Genomic DNA, 12276 nt, shown 5'->3' with positions numbered 1-12276 from the left:
AAAATGCATGTACTAGTCTTTCTGTGCCCTGTGATCGATGCCTCTTGTTCAGTGTTTGCTGGGATAATATCCAGTTTTTACACTATAACAGTTTGCTTTTGATTGTTTATTTTAACTGGTTTCTTGTAAAATATTGGTTATCATCATTACAGAACAATCTATGTCAGTAGGCTTAAAGCTTCTTCTTATGGCTGAAACTCATAAATCTGTATCAGCAGGCATCCAGAGATTTAGGTATGATGAGCATCAACAATGGTAGCTACGATTAACCTGCTTCTGGTTGGTTCATTTTAAACTTATTGGCTTAAGTTTTCTGATGGCTTTGACAGACAAATGTTTCATCCAGTCATTTACTTAGTCTTTCCCCAGAAGTACCATGTGGCGTGCTAGATTACTTGCTGATATATAAACCAAAATATCATCATACATTTCACCCAGGAAGGGTTTTGTGTGGAATAATATCCTTAAAAAGTCCTGAGTTTGGCACCTTGATATCTCAAGGTCTGTAGGCTGGCACATGTAGTGAATCTGCACTGCAGAAAACTTAAAAAATCATTATTATATTAAAACAAACACTATTTAAAAATGACAGACTAACTCTTTTAATATGACACAATATAACCTTTTACCTAATATGAACAAATAATTATCTTCAGTTACTTAATGAGCTGTTAAACAATGGAAACATAAACCATTTTCTGTCTATAACTCTTTCCTCGTCTTCATTTTAAAAGACCTCCTTTGAAGCAAATTTTCTTTTAAACTGAGCATTGTTCAGCATATCTTACTTTCTTTGGACCATGGTCTCTAGATTTTTAGGTCTAATTTTAATGCAAAAGAAGCCCTGGTGACTTGGCACTGTACAGCAGAATGACTGAGAAAAATTCATTCACCATGCACAATAATTATATTTGAATTATAAATCAAATACAATTAAGCTCTTAATGGTTCTCAAAATGATAAGTAATAAAAATTTCTTGCTGAGTTGCTGTGTTTCTGCACATCATCTACCCTTGCATAATTGCTCTGGCCAAGGTGCCCCTGGGCAAGGCACTTAGCTTCCACCTCTCAAGGAGCTGATCTGTAACATGTGTATCTGTTGTGGTGATGCAGGGGATTGGTGAAGCACATCACATGCACTGAGCAAACCTGGACAAATGAAGGTTGGAAGAATAATGATCATCATTTGCCCCTACGCCACTCTTGCATTTCCTTTCTTTGCCTTTCTTCCAAACATCCAGAACTGGCTAATTAAATTCCGTCAGGCATGGAAATCGCTCTGCTTTCACCCTCACTCCATTCATGCCAGTCACATCAGGGACATGCGTAATGACACATGTTTCAGGCCTGTAATTCCCTTGTGCATGTAAGACATTTCCCTGTGATCGCCTCCGCCTGCATTGCTAATCACTGTTTGCTGTCTGTGTTCCTGTGCTGCACTTGTCGTTAAGAAAATCATTTTTAAATGTCTTGAAGACGACACGTAGCAGCTTCCTTGAAGCTGGAGAGTCACTTTGAAAGGCTGTGATGATCAAACGTAACACACAGACACAGGTACGCTGAGATGCACTTTGGCTTAAGTGTCGGCCGCCGTGCCAGGACTGCACATTCTCTCAGGAGTCACTAAAAAAGCAAACTGTATGAAAATCCAAACTACATCCCAGCAGTAGGCTTAAATACAGATTCTGCTTTTATAGGCACCTCATTGGATTTCAGCAGATCTGGTTTAAAGAGAAATTCTAGGTAAAAGTTCTTGTGTGAAATTCATGGATATAAAGTGAGATTGTTCTGTTTGTTTTTCAGACCAGTGCAGTGCTGTGTTCAGGAGGCTGCGCTCTGCTGGCAGCCAGCTCCCTGTTGGCCATCATCACTATCTTCTTGCCCAGTGGAGGGTGTGAGAGGAGGATCTGCACTCTGGCGGGTTACATGCAGATGGCTGCAGGTCAGTAACAAAATAAATACAAACTTTCTCTATTTTTTTTCGTTGAAATGAACTAATTTCTCATGATTGTTTGATTATGACAAAATAATTGAGTTAAAACCAAACATCTATTTAAAAAAAAAAAGCTCCTCTTAAATTCATGACATTCTCCACTCCTTCGTCTTTCATGATTAGATTCATGCTGCAACGAGCCCCGATAGCTCTGCCTATTATCGGCATGATGAAAAAAAGAGCTGACTTTGTTATCCATCCGTCAAAAAAAAACAAAAGAAACATCTCGAGGACAGCTGCTGCTAGGCAACCAGAGTCTGCATGGCAGGGGTGAGCCAGCGAAGAAAAGCGAGGATAGATTTAGAGGCTGTTGTAAAAAGACAATTATGCCTCCTTAACACAGGTCATTGGTTCAGGGCTACATGTGACTTATCTGGCCGCCGCTTTCACTCGAACAGAGAAAGAGTCCTGTAAACATAACGCTGTCTTGTCAGCGCTTTAGCTTTAAAAACCAATAACACACAAGAGCTCAGGGCTCCAGTCACTGTTTCGTACCAGCCCTCTCTGCCTTGTGCATTAGACCATTTTAATGGTAGTTGGGGCTTATGCGAAGTATTTTTCTTCTATGTGTAGCAGTTTAAAATTTCTGGGATTTTTCTGCCTGTCTAACACTTGCAGGTTTCACATCACTTCACATGCCTGCTCTGTTTCTAGATGCACAAGCTCTTAATTGCATTTTTTATAACAATGCTTCCCTGTTTTCATTTAGGTAGTTGCTGTCCTTGCTAATAGTAGCGCATTTAAATCCCTTAGCAAAGCATAATTAAAGACCCAATTCAACTCACTGGGCAGGTTAAATCTTTATTGACAAAGGTGGAATTTCACAAGGTATGGTTAATGGTGTGTTTAAAGTGGTGCTCATTGCTAACAGCCACACTCTCGTGCCTCTCTGTCTGGATCTGGTCAGATCAATGTGGCTTTGGGAAGATGAGAACAAATCTGTGACAAAGCAAGAAAACTGAGCCTCTTGAGTATGTGTATTTGTTTGCCTGTTCTGTGTGTCTATTGTAGAAGCTGACTTTAACGATGCAGAGAGAAGATCTGGGTCTTTGTTCTGTTTCCAGGTCGACTCTTGTCTAGATAGACGGAGGTTTAGTAGAGCCCACAATGCCCCTGGGAGGGCAGATCAGAAGACTGTTTGTTTTCCCAAAAATGCAAGTACTGTATGTGTCTATGTATTGAGAGTGTGCCATCAAAGTGAGCTGCTAAACTGTAACAAGGAGATTAAGAACAATGGCTTTCTTTGTGGCACGCATATAGTCAGTCTGGATTTTCACAATGTGTGTTTTCAGGCAGATTGGGAGAAATAAACTGCTGATGAAATGCTGCTTGTCAACTTTACTTTTGCATCTCATGGAGAAGCCTGCTTTGATGGCGATGCTTATTTTTTTTGCACAGCATTTGTGTCACACATCAACAGAGATATCAGCACATATGCAATATTTTTATCTACCAATGGCTACGCTTACGTTTTTTGTTTTTTTTTTAAAATCCTGAATTAGTAATTCAGAATGAGGCTGCACAGTGGCACAGTGGTTAGCACTGTGGCCTCACAGCAAGAAGGTTGCTGGTTCAGTCCTCGACTGATGCAAGGTCTGGAAAGTGGCCTTTCTGAATGGAGTTTGCATGTTCTCCCTGTGTATGCATGGGTTCTCTCCGGGTCCTCTGGCTTCCTCCCACCATCCAAAGATATGCATTTTAGGTTAATTGGTTACTCTAAAATTCCCCCTAGGAGTGAGTGTGTACGTGAGTGGTTGTTTGTCTCTGTGTGGCTGTTCTGAAGGGACTGTAAGGAGCTTGTTCTGAAATTATCACCAGGTTCACACTGGGGTGCCGGCCAGAGCACTTCTTAAAGCCAATCAGTATAACGTGAACAAACGGCCTGGAGGCTGATCAGATCTTTTCATCTTGTCTTTATTTTAGGAAAGGTGGGGATGTGTGGTTTCCTACACAAAATAGAATAAATGCAACTAACATCAGTGCAAATAAACATAGACATAACACAAAGCAAATAAGGTAAATAAGAACAGCTTGGAGTTGTATGCCTCTAATCACATCAATAAACAAACTAATACAAAATAAACCCAAATAAAACATTGCAGACAAAGCTCTCTGGCTAGTCAAGTTACCGTAAATAGAACTATACGTCACTTCCGATTGCATGCTCTTATTGTGAAAGTCCATGTGGGCTACTCCCGGTAGCACGTTAATGTTAGCTTCGTACAAACGCCGATAAAACATTACTTAAAGGTAATTATAGCAGATTTAGCACAGAAATAACTTAATGTATAATGGATAAAACTGTGCTGTTAACATGGGCAGAATTAGATACAAATAACATACAAACATGGCCAATTCACTTATGAGTTACAGGTAAAGGTGAGCTCGGTGGCTACTTAGCTGCACAGGCACGGAGCTAGCATGGTTTAATATTAACACAAATGAGCTCAATTCTCATCTGAAGTGTCGGACAAACAGTGGCCACATAAACACCAAAGCAAGATGGTTATTAAGCAGTACTACTCACCAGTCACTCACGCACACCAACCAAACCAAAGCTCAGGTCCCCACACCATTGTGCCCACCTGTCGACCAACTCTCTGCACGCCTGTATAAGTTTACTAATCCTACGCACCCTGTGAGCTGACCACGCGACTTTAACCCTTAAGTGAACAATAAACATCACACTGGTGACTTTGAGGCATTTTCTACAGTGGCCCTGCGACGGACTGGCGAGCTGTCCAGACTGCTGGGATAGGCTCCAGCTTCCCCGCGACCCTTCATTGGATTGGGCGGTTAGGATAATGAATGAATGAATAATTCGGGATTAAATAATTTGGAATTAATGTATTCTCCTACGAGTTTACATGAAAGTAATAATTCCGAATGAAGGTTTACATGAAACACGTCCTCACTTAGTTCCTCCTTAGAGCGGCGGGTTGGGAAGGGTTCTGATTGGACAGAGGGTGCATGTGCATCGTCTTTTCAGTCGTAACTTGTAAAAACTATATAAGTACATATATAAAAAATAAGTACCAGTTTCGCCGCAATTTTTATTATTATTTTGAAGTACCAGCTCAACACTAGCATACTATATGACTTTTTGCAGCAACTGAGAACGAGAAGAAAGATAGACCACCGAACACGGGAGGCAAAACAACGCACATCATCGGGACAGGACAAGGTGAGGAGCATACGGAGAACGACAGGAATTAACTTAGAGCGGAATTAAGGTTTACATGATAGAGGAATTAAATAGTTCGGAATTAAAATGCGAATAAACCAGCCACTAACATCGGAATTAAGTTTAATTCCGAATAGAAATTTGCATTAGGAATTAAATGTTTACATGGTCATTTTTCACCAGTTTAAAGTGGAATTAACTTTTATTCGGAATTAAACAGGAATTAAAGCTCCCATGTAAACGTATTAAATGTAAGCTGAAAGTGAAGAGTGTAAAAAATTTAAGTAGAAGATTTTGAAGCAACGCTACATAAGTTTTTGACCTTAAAAGTCATTCCTCACATGCATGTTCCTTGGTCCACCATTGCACTGCAGCATGTTAAAGCAGAGAAAACTGCATTTAACAACATAGTGTTTCTGTCTGGAGCAGCAACAGATGCGTTTAGCTTCACTACAACACATCACACACCAGCAGCTACATATCAACATGCTGGCCATTTTGGAGACGCACCATGACTGATTCAGCAATGACACCCACTAGGACATAACAGAAAGTTGCAAGGCAAAAAAAAAAGAGAATACCTGACAGAAGAAAAGATAGACACATCAAACTCAATTTTTAATTGATCATGTTTGGGTGGTTGATTTAGAGATTGATTTTTCACAAAATGAACATATTCCTCATTCATTTTTTTCTCATTTATTGTGTTTAGTGCTTAAAACCTCTTTGGCCAGTGTCCCGCAGGTTTTAAACGTTTCCAACAGCTTGTCTTTTGTTCTTTTTTTGCACAAACTTCTTACTTCTTGCTAAATTTGATGGTTTATATCAGAACTTATATTTATTTGTGTACATAAACCAGTCTGCTGTGCTATGTAGACAATATATAAAGTGCTGCAAAGTGTCTGCAGCCAGGACCTGTTGTTTCTAAAGCACGTCTTCACATTATAATGATCCTTTCAAGAACTGGTAAATCTTTCATTTATTGCTACAAATTGTGAAAAAATCATATGGTTGTTTGTTGAGATAGTAATGTGGAACGTTTTGCACTATGTTATCTATGTTTCATGATTTTAATTGTTGAACTGATGTTCATCAGAGCAAACACTTTCTACCATTATTTGGTGTTTAGGCCTTCATATGTAAGTCGCTTTTGATAAAAGCGTCTGCTAAATGACTGTAGAATAGAATAGGATATGTAGATTTTTGCTTACTGAGAAAACAAGGTGAAAAAGAAGCACAGTGTTCAGTCTTTGTCTAGATAACCAGTTTGCAGTGGCGGGACCAGAAGCATGGCATGTTGCAGATTTCTAGGAATGAAAGATGGATGCATGTGTCTTTGTTTGTGTCTTTGATTGTTTGAAAGGTCTAGCCCTTCATGTCTTTTTATTACTTCCACCAAGGAGGTTATGTTTTTACCAGTGTTTACCTGTTGTTTTTTTGTGTTCAAGATCACTCAAAAATTTATGGACGGACTTTTACGAAATTTTCAGGAGTTTGTCATGATTTGGGTTTTTCTGTGCTTTGTTTTTGGGCTTCCTGTTTTATTTTGTAGTTTTTCCTGTCTTGGTTCTTGGTTAGCTTCTTAGATTTCCTGTTCATTGATTTGGTTCACCTGGGTTCATTTAGTTCATTTGTTTCACCTGTTTCTCGTTCGGTTTTTCCTGTGTATTTATACCACTCATGTTCACTCATTGTTTGCTGGATCATTTTGTACCTCAGTTAGTTTGTCTGTTCTTAGTTTCCTGGGTTAAAAATAAATCAGTCTTGAACCTGCATCCCTGTTCCCTCGTCTCCGCGTTTGGGTCCACACCACATCTCCATTGCTTTCGTGACAGAGTTGTTGAAAATGTGAAAAAGAAGAACTGATTAAATTTTAGCGGTGATCTAGATCACCGTTTGGATTCAGGAAATTTTTAAAGGAGTCTTTAACATTGTGCTTGGCGGAGGTTCATGCTCTCCGAGTGCTTTTCTAGTCTGATAATGTCTTCTGAAGATGTGGTTGTGAACCGCTAAGACAGAGCGGGACCTAATAAGTGTTAAAACAGGAAGTCTGGAGATGCAGCTAAGTTTTAGGCCAACATAAGCCAGATTGAAAAAGTATGGATACATGTTAATAAAGGCCTCACATAAAACTGATTTTCAAATTTCTCAAATGGACACGAGTTTTAGGGCTGTGCAATTAATTGGATTTTAATCTCAATTATGATCTGGGTTTTCAACGATCATAAAAGGGTACGATTATTTTTCTCTTAGCAGTTTCCTCTCCTGCTGTCTTCAGTTGCCAATTGAGCGTCACTGGCATTGCAGCGCTGTGCTGTAAACTCCTCCCACAGCCGCTTTGGTTTCATTCAGACACTGTTCTCGCTAAATCTGGCAACTTTTATTGTTAAAAGCGACTAGTGACAAATCTAGCGACTTTAACTGGAGTTATTAGAGACTTTTCTGGTGTTTTCGCGACTAACTTGAAGGCACATATTGTTCTGCAGTTACTGTAAAGAACGAGCAGCGGGAGCCTCTCCCCATCCTAAAGCACTCCCAGGCAGCCAGTCACAGTCGACTCCGGCTGCAAGTCAAAGTAGAATAATTGCAGTAGGTTGTGGAAGTTCACAACAACATAGTTTATACCATTGTCAGTGAGAACTGGCTGCATTATTGTTGTATAAACGCACACGTAGTTTGGCGAGTTAAACACTGTAATATTCCTCCGTTACGGGGCGTTACCATAGCAACGCGTTGTTCAGCTGGTTTAAATCAGCTGTCTTTTAACAGGTGAATGAGATAAATGTTAAACAACTTTAACCGTGCATTAGACAGTTATAATGTGCGGCACGTAGTCAAGAACACCACGACACGCAGCTTTGTTTAAAAATGGTGGATAATTGTGTTGAATAATCAAAATCTCAAATTCAGTCAAAATAATCGTGATTATAATTTTTGTCATAATCAAGCAGCCCTAACAAGTTTATTATTTTTCCACTCTTGCCAGTCTACTTTCCTGGATGGTTAAAAAAAAAAAAATCGTATTCATGTATAGCGCTCTGCATATACACTCCCACACACTCATACATCCTGGGTCAAACCAGAAAAGCCCTTTAAGGTGTAACTTCTAAGCTCTGCCTTTTCTCAGACCTCTGGTCTCCTGAGTGTGGTCCAAAATTAGACATGAACTCTGTTCTGTTGTTGAGCGGCTACACCGCTGAATGCTGCCGCCATCAATGTTTTACGCTCTGAGCGAGGGAGTGTGCTGCAGAAGGGAACTTTTTCTGCTGTCATGCATATTTCACTAGTCAGTACTTCTTATTGGTCAGGATTCCTACGATAGTATACATGTCTTTCTTTATGTGCCCTCTTTCCATGTACGATTACGTACATATCTAACAACATATACACTAAAAAAAAGAAAAAAACCTCTAGCTGTAACACTTATTTTGTTGTAATTTTGATTTATGATGGCTCATAAGCGCGGTGTTTGAGGTTTGCTTGTATCCTGTTATCGCTGCTATCAGCTGCACACCTGGCTGACAACACAAACACTTACTCCTCACACAAGCCTAATCTCACATGTTTTCCTGCAGGGTTATAACCACATTAACATACAGAGAATATTTACATTGTGTTACCACATAAAAGCCTGCTGGATAATGCATCTACTGATTGTTGATTGCCTCTTGTTTTCTCTTTTCATTGATTTGACTGCAAGTAGATTTTCAGTTCAAAAGATGTTTCTGTGTGAAAGTTTCTCTGGGAGATTCATGGGTTGAGGACTTGAAAGAAATAAGCCTGAAGGCTTGTTTTTCTGCTCTGAAAGAAACACGAGCAGTATTTTCTTTTCTTTTTTTTATTTTTATTTTTAAGATGTTTGTTTTGCTCCATGTGGCGTAGCAGCAGCTTGTGGCTTTTCATTATTACACAGCAAGATGAAAGAAAAGAAATGATAACTGGACCTAACTGAGGAAACCATATGCAAAATCCGGCATTACTCTGAAAGCTTAATTTGACAGCCGTGGTTAGCTACTATTATTTACAAAATTTGTGGACACAATTTGCCCATAGCAAATGATGAATGAACTTTTAAACTGGATATTTGTTTATATGATGCAGCAAGGAAATTTCTTTGCCTCACAAAACTCTTGAGTAAAGAGCTTTCCAAGTTGAATATCTTAAATGAAACAACTTATTTTTACTGTCAAATTTTCCCCAGATATCTAAAGACAACATGTCTTGTACAACTTCAACAACCTTCCAGCTGTTTCAGTATTTGACATCATTTGTGGCAGTCGTAGTCAACTTTTGTGGTACTTTTAAACAAAGCAAGCATTTTTCTGGGTTTATACACACGTAGATAGAAAGTTTTTACAGTATATTTGTATCTTTTCCAGAGAATACAGTCACTTCTTCGTGCTTTGTTTTATCTGAGTTTATGCAGCAGGATTGGCAAGTGTATGTTTTAGGGCATTTGAACCAATGCTGATCATGTCAGAGGACAAACTTTCAGATACATCTCTGCTGAATTAACTATGATCTTTGACTGAAATGTCTCCCGTAAATACAGTAATAAGAGTATACAAGGCATGTAACGGTCTCCAACATATTTTTTTATTTCCATTCTTTATCCTTTTTTTAAAATTGTTTTTTATTTCATTCTTTTACACTGCAGTTTTAAGTTTTTCTGTGTTTGTATTTTGTGTCTTTAAAGTCACATTTACAAGCCGCAAATTACATAAATTTCAGCTGCGTTTCTCTTAGAATGCCAATGTAACCCATCAGTGGCCTCACAGGAATTAAATGTTCGCATGCAAGCATGTGCTAATTTAGAACAAAATTGGTTTAGCAATTATGGTAAACTGCTGCTAGCATTTAGTTAAAATCTGTTTTTATGAAATGCAGCTGTAAAATCAACAGTACAGCTGCATTTCATGCATTCAACTTGTATTTGACTATTTTTTAATTACTTGTTCATCAATTTGCAGTTTTTTTCTATCCGATGCTTCATCCCTAATACCTATTTTAGGCAGGGTAAGGTTCATAAACATCATTAACAATCAGTATTTCTCTGCCATGTAGAGATATCACAGCATTTTACCGTACCACAGCCTCAGGACTGGATTTGAATGAAAAGTCTGGCACTTAAGTTGCATTTGCCTCTGAATCAACAAATTCTGCAGCCACAGCAAGGTGATTGAAATGAACTCTGGGAAGGTTGAAGTTATCATTTGCTTTTTGGGATAGCTTTTGGCTGAACAAGGTTTCCCGTTTGCAGCTAAACCCAGCTATACCTGTGCCGCTGTCTGAGACTTCGCCTCTCTTATCATCATTCTCATCTGGAGGACTCCCTCTTCTCTCCCTTTTCTTTGCCTCAAACTTGGCTGATTGGGAAAGGAAAGGAGTGTGTGTTCCTGTGAGCTCTCTATACGACACACTCACACATGAAGTTTCATTGTGCTGATGCTGAGGAAGCCTGGCCCGCTGTGTCAGCGTTCCCATGGGCAAAGCGGCTATACAGATGTCCTCCGAAGCACGGTGATGAAAATGGGAAGTTACTTTGATCAGAGAACTTACTGTGTTATTTCGGTGCTGCTGTTGCCGCCAGAGCCCATACGGCACCTGTGCTATGTGCCAATCATCTCCTCAACGCAGATGAAAATGTTTTCCATATTAGCTGGACTGGCACGGAACGCATTCCTTCAACAATTAAATTACTCTTAGTGAGGTTTTCTTTCATCATTGTGTGAATAAAAATGATTGGAACATCTTTCATGTTCCTATTAGTATTCAGAGAGGTATTCCTGGAAAAACTCTGACTGAGGGAAGAACTTTCCTTGGAGAGCAAACCTCCTCCAAAGCATTGTTTGGTTATTTCTGCCACATTTGGACTCCTTCCAGCTCCCTTTAGGCTAAATATTGTAACCATTCTCATATAGTGCTCCACATTTCTCCGATGGGAGCAACTTTAGGTCAAACACCTTCCTCAAGGAAACCCTTCTTTGGAATTGCTCTCCACCCCTCAGGGTGCATCAGTCTCATTTAAAATGCTGTGTGTCTGAGAGCATGTTGGAAGTAAATCCATATCGCCTCTCTCTCTCTTTTTTTTTTTTCCAACTCCTCTTCTTCAGCTGAGTATTCCCTGCAAGCACATCTTTACCACAATCAGAGCCGCAAAACTCTTCGTGTTTGTTTTCTGCAGATGGCTGATATTTCATTCTGTTTCATCAGCGATTGGAGGTTTTTGCACAAAGTAAAAAAAAAAAAAAAAAAAAAAAAAAAAAGTACATTTTTGCAGCAAAGTCATATTCGCTTTTAAATCTTAGCGATCTGGAGAAGAAGTGACTGGCTGAAAAGTTGGTTTAGCTTTTACACAAGCTATTTTTTTTCTTCTTTTTATTATGCTTGTTACTGTGTGTGTTGACAGAATGTGACCCAGTTTAGATACAGTGCAATGCTGACACTATGAACCGCCCCTCACCTGCATCTCACTGCATGCTGACAATAGGTATTAATCATAGATACGCATCTTGTCAGACGGAGTGTGTACATGTATGTGTGAGTGACACTTTTTGTATAATCACAGCTGGATTTTTTTCTCTCTCTGTTGACAGTAACGCAAATGGTCACCATTACTGCCTCCTGCACACACATTCACTCCCAACCTTTCCTTTGGGTTTCTTTTTCCTTTTTTTTTTTTTTTTTTTTTTTTTTGCTTTCATGTCTTATTAATTACACAGGATGGGGCAGATTTGCCCACACTACATAGCCACTTTATCTGCAAACTTGACAAAGCATTTAGAAAAATAAAGCACGTCTGATTCATTGAATAATACATTTTGCTGCTGTTTCGCAGCATCCGTCATAATTGAAAATGTAGCCAAATGGATAAACAAGGTCTAATGTCTACTTATGAATCAAAACCTGTGTGTGTTTGTGTATTTGTACATGCTGCACTCTCTCATTGGTGTAATCTGATGTCTGCTCTAATTATGAACACGGCAACGCTTGGCTCTGTTCGCACACTGATACATTACCCACAAAAACCACAGTAATTGGTTCACCAGTCAATTAGAACCAGTCTGTAATTAAGACCGAACTTTCATCCTTTCGAATT

At 39.2% G+C, this 12276-nt stretch overlaps 1 protein-coding gene across 1 annotated transcript in view; it reads left to right on the top strand.

Annotated features, from left to right (window-relative positions):
• The window catches only part of lhfpl7 (LHFPL tetraspan subfamily member 7), a gene marked incomplete at both ends in the record, with an annotated part of 130552 nt that overhangs the window by 37237 nt on the left and 81039 nt on the right, over positions 1-12276 (top strand). Inside the window, one exon of the mRNA XM_079247150.1 lies at positions 1804-1942. Coding sequence (XP_079103276.1) covers positions 1804-1942 — 139 coding nt within the window. The remainder of the gene's footprint in view (positions 1-1803; positions 1943-12276) is intronic.

This window comes from Telmatherina bonti, assembly GCF_933228915.1.
Source record: "Telmatherina bonti genome assembly, chromosome: 10".
Taxonomy (NCBI): Eukaryota; Metazoa; Chordata; class Actinopteri; order Atheriniformes; family Telmatherinidae; genus Telmatherina; species Telmatherina bonti.
The sequence above is the reverse complement of the archived record's forward strand: the minus strand, read 5'-3'. Positions and strand labels throughout refer to the sequence as shown.